Source organism: Penaeus japonicus, unplaced genomic scaffold (genome assembly GCF_977035675.1).
Source record: "Penaeus japonicus unplaced genomic scaffold, GWHDUDI00000001_assembly GWHDUDI00000009, whole genome shotgun sequence".
Classification (NCBI taxonomy): domain Eukaryota; kingdom Metazoa; phylum Arthropoda; class Malacostraca; order Decapoda; family Penaeidae; genus Penaeus; species Penaeus japonicus.
The window spans coordinates 30,332,973-30,360,472 of NW_028234411.1; the positions used below are offsets into that span (position 1 = coordinate 30,332,973).

The window sequence follows — 27,500 nt, forward strand, 5'->3', positions numbered from 1 at the left end:
TTTCTCAAGATTTCCACGATCAACTAGTTAAAGACCCTCTGTAGGTCTCCAATATTCTATGCAGGGTGGAACGTAGTTGCAGGATTCTCACGACACCTGTCATATCATTCACTCCACTCACACGCTGCCCGTGTGCAATGAGAATTTCGATCACTTCATGGGCAGAATGGCAAAGGTGTTAAAGCAGTCGTGTTCCCGGCTCCTGGCATCCCTCTTTGTGCTGAAACCTCAGGCCTTTTTGCTCGCCCTCACCCACATCCCTTTGCCCTCAAAGAGGATGGCAAAGGATGTCATTATCGCAACGCTCTCATAGCATTTTGGCTCTGCCTTCTCCACGGTACGCCCGCCATTCTGTTCGTGCGCCCTGCTAGTCTGTCCAAGTCACGCCCACGTCTTTGCGCCATTCATCTGTCTGCGCTGTCGACGCTGAGTCGAGAACCTGCGTCGCGTTTTGTGCTTGCGGGCGCGAGCGTTGAGCGAGCGCACCTCAGGCCGAACCTTGAGGTCGACCCTGCGAACCGGGCGAAGGGGAAGAAGCGTGACACATACCGGGTCGTCGACAGGCAGACGTCTGGCTTCCTGGAGACGCCATTGTTCGCAGAGTGATCTATGGACAAGTAAGACTGTTAGCCTTGAAGACTTCCCACGACCGGGTGATGGTGGGCTATCAAGTGAGTTATGGAGTCCTGTCAAGAAGCTTGCTGTGAGTGGCACCAGCACGTCCGTCTTCATTTGCATGCCTGTCATTCTCCTGGGATAAAGTTGGACGCATGCAGTGACTTGTGTCACGTGCCAGGATCATTTGCAAATGTCCGACTAATGATCAAATGCATAACATTCAGACGAGTGGGAGCGCCCGATGCACATTCCTATGCATGTCTTGGTTCATTAGTAAGATTTACTGCACAGGTGATGGTCATTATCACCAGGTCAGCGAGGGCAGTGGACATACAGCGGTACCCTGTCAGCTCGGTCTTTCCCAGATTTCGTGTCGTCATTTCCGCACACTTTCTCTCTTTTCTCTTCCTCCTCGTCCTTTCCCTTTCACCGATCATCTTCCAGAGTCTCGCTCCTCCCACTCATGTCCTTCTCCCTCATTCCTCTTGCATTTCTTTATCCTCATCGCTTTACTATGCGAATCAGTGGACCAGCAACCTCCATTTTTCCAGCTAAATCAATACAAAGATAAAGCAATTAAACAATGAAGATTCTAATTTTCTTCCCTAGAAGAGAAAATAGTCGTCGCAAGGCAAGATAAAACTCAAAGATGCAGATAGCATGCTACGTAGCATTCAGTCTGCAAGTGAAAGTGTGCGACAGTGGAATAGATACTTGGGTGTTTACGTGCAGTGTTTTCCTACGCTGCATGTTTACGAAAAGACCCGTGAAAAGCTACGTTGAAATAAATATAAGTTGTGCATATACATTCATACATACCTACACACACACACACACACACACACACACACACACACACACACACACACACACACACACACACACACACACATATATATATATATATATATATATATGTATATGTGTGTATGTATGTGTTATATATATATATATATATATATATATATATATATATATATATATATATATATATATATATACATATATTTATATATATATACATACATATATACATATATACATATGTATGTATATATGTATATATGTATATATATACATATATACATATATACATACATATGTATATATGTATATATATATATACATATATATTGTATATACATTTATATATATATGTATATGTATATATATATATATATATATATATATGTATATATATATATGTACATATATACATACATATAAATATACATACACATTTATATACATACACACACACACACACACACACACACGCACACACACACACATACACATCCATCCATCCATCCATTCACACACACACATACACACATATATATATACGTATATATATACGTATACATGATGATAACAGACCTTTGTCTTGACCATATCAAACCTGCGACATAAAACTCGACGAAGAAAGACAAGCCCTGTTCCCCGACAGCATAAGACGCCTTGCAGTCTCACACGCGGATCCAATGTCACTCACAAATAATAAACGCTCTTGTTTAAGACGAATGCCACTCTGACCTCGCCGATGTCCGGTTCAGCAATTACGAACAAGAGACTGAAATGCCAAGTGCCGCGGGTGCCTGGTACAACGTCAGCCGGAGGCGACGTCTAGCCGGGAAGTTTGAGAATGGGAAATGAAATATAGAAAACGGAAGGTACCGCGGAGTGACCAAGAATGGTGACTTGGATTAAATGTATATTAGATTCACTTAACACAGGGGATTAACTTTACGTCGAACAAAAGCGTCATGGACTATTTATGATAATGACTATCCCCGAGAGTGAAAAACAACAACAACAACATTCCTCCACAGTATAATTGAAAGAGATGGAAAGGAAGTAACGAAAGGGAAAGAAGATCAAAAGAAAACGGGGCGTGGTGGAAGAAGTGATCGTGTGGGAAACAAGGGAAGGTTCCCCTGCAAGGCCACCACGCGAGAAGGTACAAGAACGTACTAAGTGGCGTTACGGTGACCTCGGAACGCGGCGCCGCACACACCCTTTTTTAGGCCTTTCTCACTGCGGAAATGGCCGTCGGGAACATGCTTAGAGACACACTTCCTGTTTCTTAGGATCTGATCTGATTAGTTTAATAGCTGTCTCCTTGACAATGTCTTTACTCTTAGTACATTACTCGCGGGAACTACCAGGGACTTCTCTTTTTTTTCTTCTTCCATGTGTCGTTTGGAAATTCTGGTATTTATCGTGAATAAAAGTCAAGATACACAATCAGTATGACTGTATTCTCTTCCTACTTTCGTCAATTTGGTGAAGTTGCAAGCTTTCTTACGTCTGCCTTATGTAACAAATGACCATCAAACCCAGCGTGGTCACGACTTTCCTGGCACAGAATAACAGGAACGCAGGACATGTGGTGACTTTAATGCCACACAAGTCGTGATCCTTGATGCTGTCACCCGTGAGTGATTGCAAGACGGGGAAATATAATTCGCAATGGATGTGTCACGTTATCGAAAATCTTTCGTTCATTATTTGAATTAAATTCCTTTTAGATACGCCGCTTTGTGTATTCTGCAATGGCCCACTTTACTCTGTCATCAGAAAGGAGCGTTTTATAGCATATATAACAAATAAACTTGGGTATAACACTAAATCCCATCAATATATAAACTGATGTATAACGCTACATCTCATTAACATTCACATGTTAATATATTAAATCAGTATTTCTACGACTGTTCTCAAAACCCGAGTATGTTGATCATTCTGTTAATATTTACTCACACATCTGCATTTAACACAATAAGAATCCTTAAACGTGCATGTGTGCGAGTAATTACGAAAGATTTCTCTTACGTGTCTATCCTTCGTTGCAAAAAGAAGGTCAGTGTACATTGCATCATTTCGTTATAATGATCACTTGCCATTTTCGCTTTTGGAAATTTCAAATGCATTCGCGGATACTGACTCCGATTGTTTGCTTTTGTACACACGATCACATGCAGGCACACACGCGAACGCAAACACATTAATGGGCGTGTCTTTATGTATATATATATATATATATATATATATATATATATATATATATATATTACACTTATATACATATTACAATGTGGTATTGCATTAGTTCCTCTTATATATATATATATATATATATATATATATATATATATATATATATATTATATATATATATATATATATATATATATATATATATATATATATATATATATATATATATATATATATATATATATATCAACAAACAAAGAAATACACACACGTTATCTTCATTCCCCTTATCGGCATTCCACTTTTAGATGACTCATGTTCTTTTTCCTTTTCCACAGGTGAGTCCTGATTCCGGAGAGTGTCCGTGGTTATCCCAAGATGTGGGTAAGTGTGACACGTAATATTTAGGAAAGGTTCAATTGAAAGAAAACCTTCATATAGAGAAACAAACAAACAAAAAAACGTATTTCATTGCCGAATTATTGCCATTATCAGCATCGCTTCTTGTTGAATTTAATAGCCGTTGTTGCATGTCATTGGAATTCCTTTATGTATATTCGTGAACGCAAGATAAAATCACGTTCAAGTACATGATCCAAGCATCCGTATTAACATAGAGCCAAGGATCTCCTACGTTCCTCTTATCACGTGTAAAATTTGTCAGGTATGATTAAATCTGAAGTATGTATGTATATATATATATATATATATATATATATGTATATATATATATATATATATATATACATATATATATATATATATATATATATATATACATATACACACACATATGTGTGTGTGTGTGTGTGTGTGTATAATTACGGCATTCAAATATCAATCTGTTTCTTATCTAAATACCATTTTTTTTCTTAAAGACTTGCTCCTTGCATCACCCACCGGACTGCTTTTGTGTCTAAATATCAAGCGTGGTTTTGTCAGCGAAGTGCCCCGTTTGTCCTAAGTGCAACCAGCAAGAGAAAACGGAGACCAAAGAAAATGGGAATCCGTTAGATGGGCGGCCATGACCTGTCCCGAGTGCAAGCGAGCGAATTCTTTCTCAAGGAGAACTAGATCACCTGGTCTACTTTTTTGTTAATAAACTCGTTATATTGCTGACCGTGAAGGGAAAAAAGACAGTAACTTTTAGACGTGTATTTTTCTTAGAAATATCCACCAGGCGCAACTGTAAAGACATAAGCCTTATTATATTCCCATCTGTGCCACTACTTACATCTACAAGTTTAAAGTCTCATCAAAAGGATACTGGACATAACGTTGACCGGCCGTCCTTGAGCTATTGCACATGACCAGTGTTACCAGGTGCAACGCAACACCTCACGTAAGGACCGCAGCGGGGAGATCTTACATAGGTTTCAAACCCCAGAGCGAATTTTGATTCTTTAATACCCAGGGAAAAAAAAATCATCACACAAAAGTTTTTCTTATTCTCCGCGTCTCTATAACAATATGGTATATCCTAGAAACAGATGACTTTGCTAAATCTTTATTCAGTACACCGGATTCGTGCAGCTTTGATTGCAAATGTATGCAATTTCACCGCCTCACTATTTTAATCTCCAATGAAGTCTTTTATATATATATATATATATATATATATACATATATATATACATATATATACATACATATGTATATATATATATATATATATATATATATATATATATATATATATATATATATATATATATATATATATATATATATATACATATATATGTATATATATATATATATAATATATATATATATATATACATATATATGCATATATATGTATATATGTATATATATATATATATATATATATATATATATACATATATATACATATTTAACGGTCCCGATGCCTTCCCCGCCCTTAAAAAAATCACACATATATCCCGTAGGCTCAAATAACTGTCTACAAGGACTGCCAAAGGATGCGTTAGTTATTTTTTATCCGTATCAAAAGTGGAGATGGGCGGGATGCAGCATCTCTACTGCTTTAGGGTGGGGGGACTTAATTATCTCAAGGTCTCGTTGTTCGTAGTCCTGGTTTTTACTCGCTCTGCTTCACGTGGCTCCGAAGAACAGGATCCGTCGCCAAGGAGAACCGTCGGTCTCGTAACACGCCCAAGTGACTGCACAGACTTCGGAGCTGCAAGGCATTGGCAGTGTTGTGCAATGAAGGGGGAGGTCTGAAGGGGAGGGGAACGGGATGAAAGGAGGAGGGGGTGGGGGGAGAGGGAGAGGGTGAGGGAGTGGGAATGGGAATAGGGGCGGGAGTAGGAGGGAAGAGGGAAAGGGAGAGGGAGAAGGAGAAGAAGAGAAAGATGAAGAGAAAAAGAAAGAGGTATAGATAAAGAGAGAGAAAGAAATATGAATATAACAAATGATCATGTGATATATTATATTACCTTTTCTGCATCGAACCGATATGAAAATATCCGCTATAAAGAATTATTTTTAAGAGCCACTACTGTTCTCTCGGAAAGTATTATCCAAACAGTTATCAAAGAAGCCCGGTAATCTTCCTTAGCTCCCCCCCCACCTACCCCCAACCAGCAAACCCTCTCTCCATCTCCACTCCAAAACTTCCCTTCTTTCTCCCCCCCCCCCCTGCAAACTCCTCCTCCCCTCCTCTTCCACCCTCCCCATACCTCTCCCTCCCCCTCCCTCAAAAAAATAATTCCCCTACTCCCCCCCCACTCCCCCAAAAAAAACCCTCCCCTTCTCCTAAGAAAAAAAAATCCACTCTCAAAAAAAAGAAGAAGCAAAACCGAAATAAAACTCCCCCCTCATCATAAAAAGAAGAAAAAAGAAAGAAAGAAAGAAAAGAATTGCTTGACACTCACCAATCTCAAGCCCTTTGTTTGGTCCTGCTTGCTTACCTTGGACACGCCGGTTTGGGGGCGCGCGTGTACCCGTGATCAACCCGGGGCTCTGACGTCTTGCTGGGGAAGAGGTAGTTGAAGATGTGCTTCTTGGGGATCACTGGGGCTCGGTCGCTGCTTTCAGTCGCGAAGGATGGTTGTGTGATTGTAATGTGATTGTATGGATTTTTTATTTTTCATTAGCTATTAGTGGAGTTATTCTTATTTGTTACGTTTGATAAAGGGGGAGAGGAAGGGTGGTTTCAAGGTTGTAACCAATGAAGCATTTTATGATTTTTTTTTTAAATGTTTTTTTTTGGTCCAACATTACATTTTTTTTCTAGGGTTGGTTGGAGGACACGAGAGCTATTCATGGTGTCTATACACATATATCTTATCGATATTCTCCTCACTTCTCCCGACGTGACTTGACACTTCCGAACCGTCACACAGAGAGAGAGAAGAAGAAAATGACATGAAACGCCTCCGTCAGCAGATTCTTGCTCATCTCCTGCCTCCCGTACGCAGATTGATTGCCGTTGCTGCTTCACGGTGATTTAGTGGCGAGAAGACCCTGAGAACAGGAATTTCGTGAAGATTACCTGTCGCTGAACACTGACGTCTTTGTAGAGGCTTCAGGTTGTGTTCCACCATTTATATATATATATATATATATATATATATATATATATATATATATACATATACATATAAATATATATATATACATATATATATATATATATATATATATATATATATAAAGTGCAACAATATATATATATATATATATATATAAAGTGCAACAATATATATATATATATATATAATATATATATATATATATATATATATATATATATATATATATATATATATATAAAGTGCAACAATATATATATATATATATATATATATATATATATATATATATATATATATAAACACACACACACATGTGTATATGTATATATGCGTGTATGAGTGTGTGTATGTGTGTGTGTGTGAGTGAGTGTTTGTGTGTCTGCCTCTGTCTCTCTCCCTTCCTCCCTTCATTTATTCCTTCCTACCTCTCTCTCTTACATATCAGCTCACTTGATCACTTTTCCACCTGTTCCCCCACAAAGGACAGACAAGGCCGCTGGATCACAGGGATTCCCAGTCACAATGAAACCCGTTCTTGATATCCATAATTATCAGGGTGCCATTACAGCTAATGATTCGTACCATCGAGAGGATAGTGATGTAATCTCTACTTACCTTTTTGATAATTTCTTTTATTACGTTGGAGATTGAGATTGACCTTCTGAGAGAGATATTAAGGATTAAAATTTGCATTAGAGAAAGAACAAATTTCTTGAGGCTAGCGGCTTTGATAATTGCGATATTAATATATGTATATATATATATATATATATATATATATATATATATATATACATATATATACTTTTTTTTTTTTTTTGTAACAGTTAACATCGATGAATTTGCAGTCTCAGTAAAAGACGATTAAACTCTTTATATAGAATCAGTTACGTGGAACAATATGGGAATCACGTGATCAGTTAATATCTTTTTAAATATCATGAATGATTTTGCACGATTTGCATAAATATACACAGCAAGATTCGCATGTGCTAAACCATGCATGATATATAAATTTTTACCAAAGGATTATATACTTAACTTGGATGTAATACTAACTGATTAAGACTAATACCGAAAAATGGTTTGATCTTTTCTTTACTTGAAATATATCAGTTTGCGTTTACAAGAGCAAACATCTCCTTAAATCGCCTCGTTTTTAAATAGCAAGCCTACATTCCCTTTAAGTGGAGTAGGCCTAACTGAAAGAAAGCTTTAACAAGGAAGTGACATCCTCGGGACATTGAATATAAACCGCATAAGGGCGCGATGGGCGTGGCGCGGGCCGCTCCCTTGGCCCATCTGAGGGTTGGCTGAAGGGGGCCCCGAGGGAGTGGTTTGTCGCCTTGGACGTTGTTGCTTTCGTGCATGAAGGGAAGACGCCGAGTGCATCTTGAATTTGCGGTGCGGCCTTTTTGCAACTCCCATGGGCGGGTCAGGAAACAGAGCTTTGTCTGTCTGAATTTCAATGCGAGTGTGTGCTATGCGGTTTTTGTCTATATCTATATCTTCATTTGTCTGCTTATCTATCTATTTATCTATCTATCTACCTACCTACCTACCAACCAAATAATCTACCTACCTGCCTACCAACCCAACCCAATCTACCTATCTACCCAGCTGCCTACCCACCAACCTTCCTACCATCTGCCCCACCAACCAACCAACCCACCCACCGACCTATCTATCTATATTTATACAAACCCACAGGAACACGCATCCAGCATATAAAGCCTCCGATTTGGATCAAACAATGGCTTCATAACACCACTTTAAGATCACGCTTCCACGCTCAGCTCTGACCTCGACCGAGGGTGTGGTCGTTCGAATCCCCGACACCACAGCCAACCACACTCTTCCCCTCTCCTCTTCTGCCTCGGTTACTTTGGGCTTGTTTGATTTCTCGTTCGCTTTTTTTTTTTTTTTTTGTCTTTGGGAAGCGATTGTAGGTATCAGTGTTTGATCTTCTATTTGATTGGCGATAAATAAAGAGAGAGAGAGTGTAAAGATAAGAGAAGAAAGACGATATTTTTGAAAAAAACAAACTTGTCGTATCTTCATTCACCTCATACTTCTTGCGTTATTTTATTCCAGTTTTATCCATCACGTGTGACCATCTGTCTTTGTCAGCTGATCATCCACATTTAGATATTAAGGTTCTTCTATTAATCAATTCTCATCACAAACACAAGATACTTCGAAGGCTTTGAGAATGCCGACAGGTCCTATCTCTTGAGTCTCTCCCATCAACGCTTGTCTCGTAACGCCGAGGCCATTCATGAGATGATGGCTGGCAAGATTTTTTGATCCGGTGACCTTTTATGCTTAGTCTCGACCTTCATACTATGTGATGTTCCCGGACTTGCATGAGATGCGAGGCCGGTTTTATTGGGGTAGAAGGTTAGGCCGTCAGTTGCAATGCAGTAGAATCATCCATACACAATGCGGGGGTCTGTTTACGAAAGCGGGATCATTTTGATAAAAGGCGACAAGGTTGGAGAGACTTCGTGTGTTCGGATTCAGTGTAAGCAATTTCTTACAGTGCCTTGAGCAATTAAGGGGCTGTCTTGCCGACCGGAAAATCTAGTTCTTGAGTCCATGGGGCTTGGGCGGCTGGGTATCTATTCAGGACAGGTAAATAAAGACCGTCGACAATGGGATTCGAACAACGTGCCCTGGTGTTTCAACGGTCACGCGCGGCCTTGGCTTGAGATACATATGCGATGTGAGATTCCGAATAGATTGCGTGGACTAAATAGGTTGATTTTGCTATCCTTTCGAAGGCAATTGGTTTTAGATGACTGGCGTTCTACACGTCAGCTTAATAAGGAATCCTAATAAGAATGATTCGATACGTAGCTTAATTTCAACCAGGAGACGGTCATGCAGTTTCGTCAGTCTCGCCAGGGTTCGAAGCAAGTCATCGCCGCGGATCGGGTGCCATGGAGGGTCATGCGAGGTTATATTGCCTCACTCCAGCACAGACTGGGGCTCAGCTGGAGCGCTGTAACGTGTAGAAGGGATGCATCTCATTAGGCATTGCCCTGACCTATTGTCGAGACTGGGTTATCTATCATTAAAAAGAGTACCTCTTCGGCGGCGGGGCAGCACCATTTCCCTTGGCGTTCAGGGGCACCGTACTTTCACTCGAACGGCACAGAAGATTCACGCTCACCCAGGAAAACCAGGTCACCTTGCGAGTCCACCACCGCTCTCCCACCCTCGCACCGCCCACCCACCGCCTCTCTTTCCTCCCTGGCCCTCACACTGGCGCACCCTTTCCCTCACCCTCACACTAGCACATCGTTTTCCCCTCCCTTCCCCTCACAATTGCTTCCTCTCCTTCTATCTCCCTTCTCCTTTACATTCTCACCCTTTGCCTCCCCCCCCCTCTCCGTCTCCTTCATGCTTTCCCTCTCTCGCCTCCCCCAGTCTCACCCTTTCCCTTCCACCCCCCCCCCCACATTCACATCATACCCCCCCTCCCCCCAACCCATTATGACACTCGTAAAACCACACGCTCATAGGAATACCCACACCACCATTGTGTTTAGCACGGCCTTCTCAGCTCGTCCGTCTGCCATCGCCTGCCGCCAGACCCCGCTGCCTCGCGATTAATTGGCTGTGAAACCGGGTCGCTGCGCCCTCTTGCTGCCACTCGCTCATTCGCTCACTTGCTCACTCGCTCACTCGCTGGGGACCTCGCTTACCCCTCGAGATGGCCCTCCGACTCGTGGTCGTTCTCTCCGATCGTTTCTCTGTTTGTCGTTTGTTTTCATCTCTGCTTTTATCTCTCCCTCTCTCTTCCTCTTTTTCTGTTTATCTGTCAGCATATGCAAAACAATTTATCTATCTACCTATAAGTCAGTCTATCTAGCTATCTAACTATCTATCCATCTATTTATTTATCTTTCCGTCTGTCTCCCTCCCCCTCTCTCTCTCTCTCTCTCTCTCTCTCTCCCTCCCTTCCTCCCACCTTCCCTTTCTCCCTCTAATCCCTCTCTTACCCTCCTATCTCTCAATCCATCTACAGCCTCCCTCGCTCACCCAAGACCCAAAGCCAGAGTGATGCAGAGAGCCGGAACTCCACGTCCGCGATTTCACTCCAAGCCAGATTGATTTTGATCTGATTGAACCCTTGCAACTTAGCTTGGGGGGGGGGGTCTTTTCCCGTCTTCCCCTCGCAGATTGTATGGGGACAAGTAGAGAACACTGATTTAATTATTCTTATTCCCCTTCTTATTGTTATCATTATTAGTGTTATTATTATTATTGTGATATATATATATTTTTTTTGTTTTGTTTTATCATGGTCATTGTATATATATATATATATATATATATATATATATATATATATATATATATATATATATATATATATATATATATATATTATTATATATATATATATATATATATATATATATATATATATATATATATATATATGTGTGTGTGTGTGTGTGTGTGTGTGTGTGTGTGTGTGTGTGTGTGTGTGTATTTTTTTCGGGCGTGTAGGTGGAATTAATATTAATTTTGTATTAGATACCTATATTTATCTCTATCTGTCTGTCTATCTATCTTCCATCTATATGCATATAGATAGTTTTTCTCCTGTTAATAATGCACCAACTACCCAAACACCCAAACTCTATCTCCCAATTTTTCACGCGATTTCCGTGCATCGTGCTCGATCTTTTTCCATTGCAAGCACTTTCACTCTCGACGCCTTCACTTTCTTTCCATGTTGCAAAGTCCGACATGTTGATCGTCTTCTATACTCGCAACGTTCGAGTCATCATCACGAAGCTCTTCCCTCGCTTTAGAGCCTTGTTTTCCGGGTTAGAAGGCAAGCTCTTTGACGTGTTTGTGTTTTATTATACGGGTGATTTACTCTGGTTCCTCTTTTTTCTTCTATCTACTTCGCGTATTTTTTTTGTTGGGGGATGGGGGGGGTGTAGGGAGGGTTGTTGTTGTCTTTCTTTGTATTCTCTGTATCTTTGTTCAATTTCTTTTTTTTTAATGTAAATTCTCTCTGGGTGTTTATTTTTTTCTGTCCTTCGTTTTAAAACCGGTTTTCAACGGATTCTATTTTAATTTTGTCTACAAGCGCGTGCTGTCTCTTACACACACACATATTTGCACATGCATGTATGTACATAAGTATACATGCATGTGTGACTATGAACATTTTTTCCCATTGTCTCTCCTATCTTCTGTATGTTTCCTTAATCGCGTTTTTCTTCGCGTTACGAAACATTTCCGCATTCATTCATTCATTCCGATGTTGCTTTCGTGAGCGTAATTCCAGTCGTCACCCGACCACACACGAGCCTCTCACACCTATCGCTATCTTTTACCCTCATTGGTGTCTGTCTACCTGTCACCACCACGTGCATGACACCGCTCACGCATGATTCCCTCACGCAAATTCATGGACATGCATGTAACTCTCTGAACGAATGATTCCTTACTCGATATTCCGTAAGCTCTCCGTCATGCCATACGTGCGAGGCCGTGCCATCCCGCCGGCGTGCCAGGCAGCACGTGGGCGCCGACGTGCTTCTCTACTCCACAGCCCCCAAGTACCTTCCTGCTCGCCTGCCTGCACCTGCATGCAGTTCACACGTGCCTGGTTGCGCAACCGTCTTCACGCGCTCGCTTGATTCGCCGGCATCACGTAGGGAAAAAAATTAGTCACGGCACGGCGGCGGCGGCGGCAGCGGCGGCAGCGGCGTCTCGCGCGGGAATCAAGCATTCGGAGAAACTCATGGCGAGGCAGTCGCGCCTGGTCCGGTCCGCGACACGTGAGAGCTGGCCGGGGGAGGGGGTGTGGGTGGAGTGGGTGTGTGGGTGGGTGGGGGTGGGGGGGATTGGATGCATGATTGACTAGATTCCTCTCCGGGCGTGTATCAGGCGGTGACCACAACCTAGCACGGGCGTGTCCGAGCTGCGGGCACACGAGATAGTGCGAAAAAGCGTTCGAATCAGTGTTTCTGAGGCACTTGATCACGCGAACGGCGCTTCGGCTTTTCTATTACACGCTTGAGGGATGACGCCTAATGTTGCCGGCTTTCTAGTGTTGAAAATCGTCTTGTGTTATAATGTTTAACTTCAATATATCGAAGAGTAAAGATTCCGAACATTCATGGAAGTTTTTTTTTTTTTTTTTTTTTTTTAAGATTCACACATTCCTCGCTGCTGCGAGTGGAAACGAAACATAATAGTATTCATTTTTTTCTGTAAAAAAATAAAAACGAGAATGACAAAAAATAATCTTGTTTTTATATCTGGAGATTTATTTCCGTGAATTTATATTTCAAATTATGAAGAACAGAATTACTATTTGTGTAAATTTTCTTCCCTATCACTGGCGCGAAAACCGTAACATTTTTTAACAACTTTCCATGAAATATTCTCCCTTTAATCTTGAAAGTTGTGACGCCTCGTGGTAGGGCGGAGCGGTGCAAGGTACGCGATGTGGCGACCTTAGAGCCGAGTTCTGAAAACTACTTTTACTTCGGTCTCTTTCATCCTTTGTTGTTGAAGGTCGCTCAAAATATAAGGAAAAAAAAATGCCAACGATCTCCCTAAATACTACCCTAAGCTCTTTTGTGTACACGGTTTTAATGATGATTATTTTTGCGCAAACATTTTTATCACCTGCGTGGATTTTTATTGCTGGTGAGGAATTAAATTTTACTGCCTGCGAAATCACGAATTTTGTTTTGTGGAAGAAACGCTGTTGGTTTTCTCGACAGAAGAAGAAGAAGAAGAAAGAAAATAACAACAAAAAAATCTGAACGTATGTCTACTTTTCAAAAAGTTTTACAGATCAGTATGATTATTTGTAACATGAATCTTACTTTCCACACCTATTGTAACGCAGGACACACTTACACTATGCTCTTGGAATGCGCATAAATTCCTCCACGCGTAAACACTAATGGAAAGAGAAGGCGGCCATGCGCACACACAAACACTGGATGAGTCAAACAACCACAGTAATAACCACAGCTGTGTGTTGGTATCTTAACCTGCTATTATAGCTTTACTTGCGATATGCGGTATGTCAAATACACATGGTTGCAGTAATAAGGAATCTGTCTTAGTTATTTCTTTTTTCTATGAGCAGATATATTTAGGGCAGTGGCTCGTTATTCCAGTCTTAGAAAAGAGAGAGAAAAAAAATGTGCTGCGATAAGGGAAATATTTTTATCTCTCTCTCTCTCTTTCTCCCTCTCTCTCTCTCTCTCTCTCTCTCTCTCTCTCTCTCTCTCTCTCTCTCTCTCTCTCTCTCTCTCTCTCTCTCTCTCTCTCTCTCTCTCTCTCTCTCTCTCTCTCTCTCTCTCTCTCTCTCTCTCTCTCTCTCTCTCTCTCTCTCTCTCTCTCTCTCTCTCTCTCTCTCTCTCACGTGTGTGGTTAATCCCAAACTACAAATTACCAATGATACAAAATTTCTTTTTACTATCAAAGAGGTCCGTGAGAGGCCAGGGGCTGTCTGGGCCATGGGAAGACGTGGGGCGTGGTTGCGGCTGCGTAAGTCAGGCGTGGGCGGCACAGAGTGACGGCGGCCGGGTTATGGGCGGGCCAGCCGAGACCCGAAGTAAACATTCCCTTCTTTGTCAACGCTCGCGCAACTTGCAAGGATCCGTGAGGGAGTTAATCCTTTGCGCAGGATTCTTATAGCCTAAGACTCTGGCCTCAATATCTATCGGGAAATGCGATGGTAGTAGTTACTTCAACAATGTCTATTTTAAGAGTAACGAATCGAGGACTTACGGAGGCGTGGGTAAAGAAAAGGAAGAGAAAAAAGTTGTATTGATTGTATTCACAGAAAATCTTCAGTCGCGTATGTTGACATCAGATTTCAACATTGATGAATGAACTACACGAAATTGTAAAAAAAGAAAAGAGAAAAAGGAAAAAAATGCAAACCACATGCCAAATTATTCTGATATATATATATATATATATATATATATATATATATATGTATATATATATATATATATTTATTTATTTTTTTTATCATTAGTATGACTTATGGTCCATTAATTCATTTTGTTTTCTTTCTTTTATTTTGTAATTTATGTGGTCCGTATTTTCTTTCGTGCATTCACACTCGTAAGAAATATGATGTGGTATTTTCGCAGATAGATTTTTCTTTACGCATGGATCTATGACAGTAAAATTACACCTGAGCCGCACCCACGCATTACGTCACTCATGAAAGTAGTGCAGTTACATCCTTCTGTTCGTATTAATTTAGCACACACTCACAGACTCACGTTCACACTTACACTCACACACACACACACACACACACACACACACACACACACACACACACACACACACACACACACACACACACACATACACACACACACACACACACACACAGACAGACACAGTTAATTTACTGGACAACACGATTGTTTTTTTAATTGCATCTTGTATGCTTGTGTGTGTGTATGTATGTGTGCGCGTGATTGTGTGTGTGTGTGCATGTGTTTGTGTGTACATGTCTGTGTGTGTGTTTAATCTATCTATTTACCCGTTTAACATAGCCACGCACATAGGCGGTTGGCGCTCCTGCACTTTCATCTCTCGCGGTCATATGGGCGAAGAGCGCGAGCGCCGTGGAAACGCACAGTGGCCTCCGGCTTCGATTTAGAGAGGCCCTTTCGTGGCGGTCGATCGGCGAACAAGACGGGCTGCAATCTGTCTTGAAGGCATTGCGTGAACGAGATTCCAATCTTGCGGCGAAATGTGCAACTGGAAGTGTGCACCGGGTTGATTGTTCAATGATAGTGAGCGCTGTAACTTCCTGTATCGGAACACTCATTTTGGATATCCACTTCGTGTTCAAGAAAATGTGGGTAGATCTGGGTTTATTGTTCAGCTGCTGATGAATATAATTTTATTTGTTATTGCATGAGGCTGTCATACATTCTGATCAATGTTGATGTCTGAGTAGAGTTGCTTGGGATGTGAGATCACACTCACACAAACATAGTTATGCAATACAGATCGAGAACGTTCGTAATAGGATCATGCAACAGAGAATAATAATCGGCAGCCGCCTGGAATACCATCAACAACAACAACCACGACAGCAGCGACAAAAACAATATGGGTTGCATGCTTGTGGACTAGGAGAATAGTTCCACCGATAAGGAAATGGCGTGTAGGTATACTGGGAGGTTTTAAGACACGCCTTCGGGATAGGTAGCTGGGGGGGGGGGGGGGCCGGTGCAAGGATGGGCTTTGCAGGGGCGAGGGATGTGGTTGGCGGAAGTAAGGAAGGGGTTAGTGGTGAAGAGGTAGAGGAGGTGGGAGGAGCCCTGGGGTGGGGTGAGGGGGGGGGGCAGGAGGGACTACAGCAAAGTATGCGAGGAGCGGGTGCTGTCACGTCTACTTGTTTGGACGCCCACATTGCGCAAGCCCCTACGAACACACAGGAGAAGGAAATGAAACTCAACGCCCGTGATACGTCATCTTTATTGCAACTCTTTGATCAACACTGATGCAAATATTTAGAAAAGGGTCCCAAGGCATATATATTCTTAAAGAGAATGCTTCACCTATTTTTTTCTCTCTTTCTTTCTTTCTTTAAGTCATTCGAAAAGGAATGTAGCAATCTGTTTTCTCTTTCATTGTCAGTTTTCTTCTTGATATGTCATGCGATCACACTCATTATGTGTTACGCTCTGATCATTCACATTTTTCACGACTCGATTTTACAAGCTGGCATTCTTTCGAAATTGATATTGTTGCTTGTAATGTTTATTTTTACTGGTTTTTGCCATTGTAACTACGATATCATTCAGAGAGTCATAAGTCATTGCCGAGATATCATTTTGGAGTGACTCTTACGCGATCTATTACAAAATCAGGTTATCTTTCTAAGAAGCAGAAAAAAAAAAAAAAGAATTAAAAAAAATATATATATATATATCTGATGAATCGTATAAAATCCATGTATTCAAACTTTCAAAAACAAAGAGGCTTAGGTATATGATTCGAGAAAAAATAAAACGTGACTGAATGACGAGATTAAAAGTCCTCGTTTGTGAGTCAGCGAGACCAAGGTATTCATCAGAAAACAATCAGAGGGAAGAGAGAACATCAGAAGTCAGTCGAGAGAGAAGAGAGAACATTAGTGGACAGTTAAGAGAAGAAGAAGAAGAAGAAGAAGAAAAATAAAAAGAAAATGAAAATGTAAATGAAAAAGAAGAAGAAAGAAGAAGAAGAAGCAGAAGAAGAAAAATAAAAATAAAAGGAGGAAGAAGAAAAAGAAAAAGGAAATGGAAAAGAAGAAAAAGAATAAGAAGAAGAAAAGGAAGTAGAAGAAGAATAACAACAACAACAACAAAAACGACAAGAAGAACCAGAAGAACAAAGAAGTTACAAAGAAGAAGAAGAAGAAGTAGATGAAGAAAGAAAAGTCAAAGAAGTTACACTTTGTATTCATCTGTCTGTTTGTCTCCTTGAATACGCCCACACCTTGGCCGCTCTGCCTCACATTCGGTCATGGGCGGGGAGGGATAAGTGGAGAGAGGGAGAGGGAAAGGGGGAGGGAGAGGGAGAGGGAGTGGGAGTGGGAGAAGGAGAGGGAGAAGGAGAGGGAGAGGGATAAATGGACAGAAAGAGAGAGGGAGGGAAAGACTGGGAGAGGGAGAGGGAGAGGGAGAGGAAGATGGAGAGGAAGGAGAGGGAACAGGAGAGAAGAGAGAGAGGAAGAGAGGGAGAGAGAGAAGAGAAGAGAGAGAGAGAAAGAGAGAGAGAGAGAGAGAGAGAGAGAGAGAGAGAGAGAGAGAGAGAGAGAGAGAGAGAGAGAGAGAGAGAGAGAGAGAGAGAGAGAGAGAGAGAGAGAGAGAGAGAAAGGAAGAGAGAGAAAAAAATAGAGATAAATAGAAAAATGGATATCTACTGTGTATGACTGAAATTGCTATGCCAGAAGAAACATCATAATACAGCAAGCCTCTGGAAAGGGTTACATGACAAATCACTTTTCCCTCCTGCCGTTGAGTAGACAACCGCCGGTCTGATAAACACGAAGAAATTGGTACAGAGGATGTAACAAGCAAGGCCGCTGACCAAGAGGCGTTGCGCTGGCGGTTGAAAGTAGTACTAACAAGGCTTTTGAGAAAGTATGAACGTAAGGGAAAGGTGGAAGAGCAGACCTAGTCTTGGTACTACCTGACTTACACGCGGCTGCAAATTGTACCACTTGCCGCTCTTCAGAATAGGATAATTGGACCTTATTGAGAATATGCTTGAGTTATACGATTAGATATGAATAAACATGAAAGGATCTGAGCCATTACTTTGTTTCTGTTGTATCTTTGTATCTCTAAACTTGAGAAATCCAAGCGAATCTTGCCCACTAAATGTTTAGATACACCGAGTCAAGTATACACATTATTTTGAACACGCGAGTAGATATTGTGAACAGGCGAGTCGATCGTATCTCTGCCGTATAAATATATCATGCACAGCGATTAACCCTAATCGCTGTGACTTTCCCAAGCATCCCTGGCTCTCCGTCTGCCTCTCACACCCTCGCTTCTAGTTCACCAAACAGGAGACACCGCCGCACCCACCGCTGAGACCTGTTCTGCACGTGCTGACCCATTTTTTTGGATGAGGAGTTACTTACGTCTAAGTGGCGACTTGTGCATGACGAGCTGTGCATGGCGTTGGTTGACAGCTGGCTTCAACATTTGCAGCATCGCATGATTGATTGATTGTATGTGTGTGTAGTAGGTAGGTCGGAGCGTAGTAGGCTGGAAAGTAGAATAGTGAAATCAAAGTGCAGGGCTCGTAAACTAGGCAGCTAAGGCTGTAGTTAATGTGTGTGGAGATTGGATGTGCTGATTTCTGGATTGTATATTGTATATCCGCAACGTTCTGTTTATTCATGTCCCTGTCTCTATTCTGCCCATTTTACATGATTTACATTTTTGTATATTATTCATGCCTTAGTTATTCAACACCCTGGTATCAACAGCATTGCGATGCAAGTCACGTTTACTCCTACTTACGATACAATATGCCTTGCAAGGGACACAAGGGGCCGGTTCCCGTAATCGGCAAATGTTGATCTATGGCTTGAGAAAAAGGGACTCCTTCACTTTCTCAAACCTGCTTCGATATGGCTGTGTCCTTCAATGAATCTTAAATTACCCTTCAGTCATCGGGTGACTCTCGGCACGCAGAGAATAATGAAAAAAAAAAAAGAAGAAAAAAAAAACAGTGTTCATTTCATATACACTTTATATGGAATCTAAAAGAAAAAATCTCACAAATAGACAAAGGCAGTGTCAGTCCACATTACTGCATGAACACTATTCATCCAAAAGCAAGCAACGCATCCAAGCAGAAGAAATTCGCATCCACTTGTTCTGACCATCTTCAGATAAACCGACAACCGCTTAATGTATAAATTATCTGTACACACGATATGCCCGACAGAGCTCACCAGTCTCCCTTTGTCTTCAGAAGCACAATTTCTGAAGATTACGAAATATTGCTGATCATTATACATATTGCAAGTGTCTAGGATAATCATTATAATGGTGATGATAACGATAAAAGTAATAGTAATAGTAATTACGATGATATTATTTCTATTTTTATTCCTATTCTCATGACTGTCATTATTCCTATTATCATCATCATCATCACCATCAAATCATGAAACAAAACGAATGACCACACCACGAAAGTCAAACGAAACCACTCCTTAATCAAGCGTATCATGAATCGGTCCCTAAACTCCCACACTTCCCCCACAGTCTCACGCCACCCACACACTCTCTCCGCCTGGCCCTGTTGCGTCACCGTTTAGTCGGCCGCTGCACATGGTATCCTACGATTTTCCCAACACACTGGTTTCCCTCAGCTGGGCGCGTGAAGGAAGAAAAGAAATCCTGTGGGATATTAGGATGATCGATTGACATGCTGAGTGGACGCCTGGATTTCGTCGTCTGCTGGAGGCTGGAGGATAGTGATAGGAAAATGGAAAGGAAAAATACATATACTGAGGAGCTTATTTAGCTAGGTCTGTGTGGCTGTTTGTCTGTCTGTGTGTGTGTGTGTCTGCCTGTCTGTTTGTCTGTTTGTCTGTCAGGCAGTCTGTCTATCTATCTATCTATCGAATCTATCCATTTAACTGTTTATCCATCCGTTCATCTGTATTATTCACTTTTATCTCTATGATATTGCGGGAGAAAAACATATCATGAAAGTATAATGTTAATAAAATCACTTCAGACTACTTCGTGAGTCGAGAAAGTGTAACATTTCTGCAGTTAGTGGAGCATGGAGACGGTAACTTCGGCCAGAGAGTTTTGCATGAAATGGAAAGTAAATGGAAAAGGGAAAGATGACTTTTATAATGCGTTGAACAATTCTTCTTTTGGATGTACTTTGATAAGGCTTCGTGTATTTCGAACGAGACTCATACCCGATCATGACGTAGATGAAAGAAGAATGAAACAAAGTACAGACGAGTGTCGAAACGATTCTACATTCTTCATTCATGTCAGCCAATTGACCTCACTGCCTGAAGAGGCCCTTCTTCTGCTCAACAGTACTCCCTGTTCTCAATGAGGACCGTGATATACACCCCCATTGTTCGTGGGTTATGCAAATTTCTCACCTATAGACCGTGTTTAACCCGTTTTACAGCCTAATCCATTCATTGAAGAGCATTTGCTTAAGCAGGACTTTCATTCACAATAGTTCTCGTCTCGCAACTACAAGAGACAGCTATGGCGTTTTATGATGGCTTACCATGTTATGTTATTGGCGTGGCTGAGCACATGGGTTGGCCGTTTGATGTTGCTTTGGCTTAATAGACACGGGGTCTCACGTTAGTGTAGACGCGGTAGAAATGTGATTATTCGTGTTGAAGTTTTGTGTGGTGGATGGTGTAGTTTTGCGAATACGATGCTAAGTTATGCGTTAGAGGTACTATGACTGTCTTTTTTGGTGTTATGGTTACATAATGGATTTTTTTTTTATTTTAGAGGTAGAGTTGAGGGCGAACGAACACACACACACACACATTTATACATGCAATATACACACGCATGCTTATACTCTTATACATATACACGCATAGGGCGCGCAGTGAACAACCACCTGATGTGCTCCCGGTTGAGGTCAGGTTGAGGCCCTACCGGTATTGTTGTCTTCCGGTGTTGCCACCACGAGGCTTCTTGCTTTACTACGCCAAAGTTTCCTTGACCTTTGACCCTCTTGGTCGCACCCCCATCCCCCAAACAACACCCACCCACCCTCTCCCTCACGCGCCTGCCCTCCCCCCTCTCTCTTTCTTTCTTTTCTCTCTCTCTTTCTCTCTCTCTCTCTCTCTCTCTCTCTCTCTCTCTCTCTCTCTCTCTCTCTCTCTCTCTCTCTCTCTCTCTCTCTCTCTCTCTCTCTCTCTCTCTCTCTCTGATTATTTTAAATGAAAAAAAAAACTATTACATAAAGCCTCTGACGGCACCATAACACTGGCTGGAGTTGAAGTACGAGCTTAATAACCTCAGAGATTGTAAAGATGTTCCAGAGGCTTGTTCGCAGGCGTCGGCATACACAGATTTCGTGTAAAAGGGGAGTGACTCATGTGTTACTTTCATTTAATGTTTTCTTGATTAGCCTGGCTTCATTCTCGGCGTGACGGAATATCATTAGATATATTACGCTGTAGGTGCGTGAGATTAGTTTGTCGATTAGGCTTAAATTAATGTTAAGACTTTTACTCTTCAAGTACGGATGGCAAGACACGTGCATTTGGATATATACATATCTGTAGTAAACTGTTAAGACACGCCCACTACCACCTTGCAAGTGCACGAGTCCATTAGGCTTACGCGCAAAGTGCATCACTTTACGCCCAACCGATAGGCCTACAATCCTAGACGCTTCTCATGGGTGACTGGGCCTACTGACGCCCTCAGGATCTCACGGGCGTGGGATTGGAATAAGCGAGTCCGTGAGAACTGTTGCTTAGAGTGTGGGAGTGAAAGTACTTCGGGAGGAGGTGGATTTTTTTTTCTTTTTTTTGTCGATGTGGGCGTGACGTCGGGGCGTCTCATGGTCTGTGTGCTTGGGAGAGCGATGTGAGAGAAAGAGAATGAGAGAGAGAGAGAGATATTTCATCCCAGAGGAAGTCGAAGATGTTCACGCTACTCTGTGCACATGATACATCGATCGACCGCAAACTGTGAGGATGTACCCGAACACACGCTGCATGGTGCCTTAACCATGCGGAGATTAATCTCAATGCACCATTTGCTATTCGGCAGGCATATAACAAAAGGAAACCAGGGGACGATCACAATTCACTCCTTGCTTACTGCACTGACCTCGACACAAAAAGGCTTATAGTGAAAAGCACTGCAGACCAAAGCCATTTTTGAAGATTACCTCGTCACCAGACATATAAAAATCATAACCAGACACCACCAGCATAATCATTCTATCAGCTGTCTTCGCCTGACATCTATTTACTCACAAGCAAAGTACATCATAATAGGTCAGAGAGCACGAGAACGAACAGAGACGAAGAGGGAAAAAGTGTGATTGAGACACAGGGTGATAAGGCGCACTAATGAACCTACATTCTCAAGAAGGTAGTGTGCCAGCATGAGGTGCGACGAGAATGCGTATTGTTCTCACAGTCGCAGAAGTACGTGATGGTCCCCGGGGCTGTGTGTGGAGAGCAGCCCTCCGGCCGGAGAGATATATGCCAGATGTTTCAGTTGCATTCCCGCGCGGAAAGAATGATCTACGCGTCATGAGAACTCGATTGAGTAATGCATGATTGATGGCACTCACTCGCCTTGGAGGCACCGAGGTATTGTTCGATGCGGAAGCAGCGTCGCTGGGACGTGATTAGCACGATGCCTTTTTATTGAATTCGTGCGACGTGACGACCTAGTGACAAATAATGAGGATCGTTCGGGAAGCTGTGACTATTGTAACGTAGCGCCTCCTGCACGAACCCTGCATCCCACGCCTTCGCTCCTCTTGCACGCTCGCGGCTCCTTGCATACACAATAGCCGCCAGAGCGCCCGTCGCGTGCAGGCTCACAGACTACAGGAACTACAATACGCGTGCATGTGAAAGGCGGAATTAAAGTTGCACACTTCCATACAATCGGTTGTATAACTGGTAGTGGAAGAATTTCCGCCTTGGTCCCCCCCCCCTCTCTCTCTCTCTCTCCTTTTTCATTGCGTAAGTGTTAGCGTCCCATTTCGAGAGAAATGGAATGTCATAAAGCATGTCTGTTTAAATCAAATGCTTTCTTTGAGTGACTTTATTCCACACATGTTATCTATTATCCTTCCTCCATCTATTCATCCATTCATCCATTTATTAATTCATTAATTTATGTATATGCTTGCTATTAACATTTTCTTTAATCATGTATGTAAGTAATATGTGCGTCCACTGTTTGTCCTAAACATACTCTCTTCTACGGTACTACACGTCGCTATTCCATTCTTGGTAACTGCGCCAGTCAATTACTATCAGATCCAGTCAAACGAGACATTAAAAGTAATCACAGAGTACGCAATTGTTGTCTCTAATCACCTATAATCGTATGTAGATGTTCTATGATGAGTTTGAAATTGGTTATTAAATGGCGGGATTATTCAGCAGCCGTGTGCATAAAAAGCGACCAATTTGCTCGAAGGATGTTGATCGCATATCATATGTGGTTCTTGATAATGATATTGATACCGAGAGAAGATTATTGTCTTTATGTTGATCAGGTTGTATAACCCGTAATCATAACAGATGACGAAGTAATACAAAAAAATAAACAAATAGATACATGGATGAAATGATACTTCCATCGTACTAACTCAAGCATCCGTAAGTGCTTTTAATGATATGTACATCTAGTTTCATTCGCTCTAACGATTCTCTAAAACGCTAATCAAATTCATTCTGGCCATGTTCATTCCCTGCGGCGCCGACCATTGATAACGCGAGCGGAATCGGTTTGTTTGTGCACTTTCTAAAGTTAACGGTCAGATGCCGAGTGCTCTTTTGATCTGGGTCTCAATCGGAACCTTGGCGCTAGTTTATTCAGGCGAGGACAATTTCATAAGGCGCACACAGGCACACACACACGCACACGCACATACACACGCTCACGCACGCGCACACGCATACGCGCAAGCACACGCACACGCACAAGCACACGCACAGGCACACGAACAAGCACACGCACAAGCATACGCACACGCACACGAACAAGCACACGCACACGCACATACATGTATATAACATTTCTAAGATCCTGAATTTCTGACTGCCAGTCACTCCGAGATCAGAGGGACAAGCGCCCCAAGATCCCTTCCTCCCACACACACAATGACGCAATCGCTCCACTCACTGGGGTGAAAGGCCCCCCTCTCCTCCCTTCCTCCTCCCCCACTCACCTTCTTGCTACACTTCACCCCTCCCCCCCCCCACCATCCCTCCTCCCCTTGTTTCCATGCTCTTAGTCGTACACGCTTTTCCTTCAAGTCTCTGAGAGAAAGACTAAGCCTCTTATTCTTACTCTTCCTCCGTTCCTTCTTGTCCACGAGTGCGACCACCTCAGGACGTCAGCCTTGATCTCCTCCTCCCCCCCCCACCCATTCGTCGCCCCTTCACCTTCACCTGCGGCATCCACTAGCCTGCCAAGCCCCCAGCGATGCCGCTCTCGCATCGCCATCTCAGAGCAATGACACGCGTGAGATAAGAGGAAAGGGTGGGAGGATTCGGAGGCATGCAAGCGTACACGCATATAGGGACGCAAGCATGCAAGCACGTCTTTGAGCACGCACGGAAGTACGGACACGCACGCACACCCCACACATATAAACACACAAACACGTATAAACACACATTTTCTCTTTCTCTCTCTCTCTCTCTCTCTCTCTCTCTCTCTCTCTCTCCCTCCCCCCTCTCTCCCCCTCTCCCCCCCCCTCTCTCTCTCTCTCTCTCTCTCTCTCTCTCTCTCTCTCTCTCTCTCTCTCTCTCTCTCTCTCTCTCTCTCTCCCCGCCCCCTCCACCGCATCCGCACGAGACAAAACCAAACCCGCAAACAAACACGGACTCAGACATGCACACCAAGTTGCTCACGACGCGCGTAAGAGCATGAGGCAATTACTGCGCCGGGGCATATATCCCCCTCTCTTCGGCCTCCTCTATGGCGGCGGCGTGAGCCTGACGCAACCTCCCCCGCCCCCCAGCCCTACCCCCCGTTGCGCGATTCAAGTTTTGCTCTAAGGCTGCGAGCGCCGCCGACCTTTCGTCTCGCAAAAGTAGTCAGCGCTTGCGATCGGCGTCCTGGAGGTAAAACTTCTCAACACGGCTTCGGTTTCGCAATCCGAAGTTGACCTATGACCTTGTGACCTGTGCCGACATCCCCTGGGATCCAGCCAGAAGGACATGCGAGTGATTGAGGGAACGCCGGCTTATTTCTTTCCGTAAACTCTGTATGTGGGATATATATTATAAATAACAACAACAATAACAAAACAAACAAACAAACAAAAAACATTAAGGGCACAGTAAACACACGATCCCTTATGGTTCTCTATAATTCATCATAACCACAATTCCCTGTTCTTCGTTCTTGGCCCATCCCCAAGCGAAGCCTCCATAACATTAGACCGTGAATATATAACAACAACGATTTGTGTTAATGCCTGACATCATACACGTTTCACTCATAATGAGTCGTAAATATTCATATGTGATTCGGTTATAAGCCATGGCCGAACTGCGGGGAGGGGAGGGAGGGGGGGCGGTCTCTTCTTCACACGCTTACTAAATCACTCGATATCTAAAGGTCACGTGATTAATCATCCAATTTCGCCGCTATGTGTACCATAACGGATCTCCATGAGGAAGATCATAATTAACTATGATGACGTGTCTGATTGTACATCGAATTCACGCCGCGTGAATAAGTACTGTGTAATAATTGAAGGTGGTTATCTTATCGTAACAGAGAGTTTAGAACTTTGATATAGAATGTGTGTTGAATGCACACACACATTCACACACACACACAGACACATATTTCATATATGTGTGTGTGTGTGTATATATATATATAGATAGATAGATAGATAGATAGATAGATAGATAGATAGATAGATATAGATAGATATAGATAGATATAGATAGATAGATATAGATAGATATAGATAGATATAGATAGATAGATATAGATAGATATAGATAGATAGATATAGATAGACAGACAGTCAGTTATAAATGTGACTGTATATATTTAGGTATTGGTGCCTAACACATTTTTTGCCCTGCCCGCTGCCCTTCTGCGCCTCCTTCAACGGCCTCTCCTTCCCCAGGACTCGCGACGTGTCAGCAGAGATCGATCAGCGGCGGGCGGCGTCGCCAGCGCGTCCCGGCCGGCAAATCCGAAGTAGCCAACTTCAACTGCCCAGAAGACTTCGGTTACTACCCGCACCCGACTGACTGCTCCCAGTACTACGTCTGCGTGTTCGGCGGAGCCCTTCAGGAGTCTTGCACTGGAGGACTCGTCTACAGGTAGGCCACGAACTGACTCCAACTGCTCGTAGTTGAGAGATAAACTAGACGCTGTCATCTCTTTATATCAGTACGTTTTTGTGATTCATTCTCCTCTCTATCCCTCTTTTTTCGCTCCCTTGCTCCAATATCAGTTTTATTCGTAACACTGTCCCTCCTCGGTAGCCATGAACTGCAGACCTGCGACTGGCCACGCAATGTGGTGTGCAACCTGACCCAGGCGGGCTCGGGCGTGTCCACCGTCAGGATCACCGACCCCCGCACCCGCACCAACCCCGTCAGGCCCGTCACGGAGCCTCTTACATCCTCTGTGAGGTAAGGAGTCGAAAATATTGGCTGTTTAAAGCCACCGAAGGTACTTGCTCGCCTCATTTTGAAGTAATCCTTTCCGGAAATTATACTTTTCACCGGTAATTGTCCCTCATAATCTGTTTCGTGAAATATGACTCATTCTTCTCCCCTCATTCCCGCAGCAGCTTCGATGACCGCCTCGACAACAGCCTCCGCTCTTCCCAAAGCCTACGAGCTTCAAACGCTGTAAGTCCTGTAGCCTTTGACCATCGTTCAACATAGATAAATAAATAAATAATAACAATAATGACAATAATTGCACATAAATTCTATTTCTTTACATAACTCCTTTATTTTTCTTACTTTATTCATTCTTCTTCCCCCTCCAGTTCGACAGCAGCGACAAGGCCAACCGCCAGGCTCGCTTCTTCCAGGAGAAGCAGGAGCCGAAACAGCAGTCCATCAAC

At 42.6% G+C, this 27,500-nt stretch overlaps 1 protein-coding gene across 14 annotated transcripts in view; it reads left to right on the plus strand.

Moving 5' to 3' along the window:
- Positions 1 to 27,500, plus strand: part of Cda5 (Chitin deacetylase-like 5) — a 100,148-nt gene that overhangs the window by 49,543 nt on the left and 23,105 nt on the right. For 11 of the 14 annotated variants that reach the window (XM_086539927.1, XM_086539938.1, XM_086539934.1 and 8 more), the window contains exons 3-6: positions 26,544 to 26,742; positions 26,908 to 27,057; positions 27,216 to 27,279; positions 27,423 to 27,500. The exon at positions 27,423 to 27,500 is cut by the window's right edge and continues 36 nt beyond it. In XM_086539927.1, the coding sequence (XP_086396053.1) occupies positions 26,544 to 26,742; positions 26,908 to 27,057; positions 27,216 to 27,279; positions 27,423 to 27,500 (491 nt within the window). The remainder of the gene's footprint in view (positions 1 to 26,543; positions 26,743 to 26,907; positions 27,058 to 27,215; positions 27,280 to 27,422) is intronic. The other 3 variants (XM_086539929.1, XM_086539940.1, XM_086539930.1) reach the window with 1 other exon arrangement.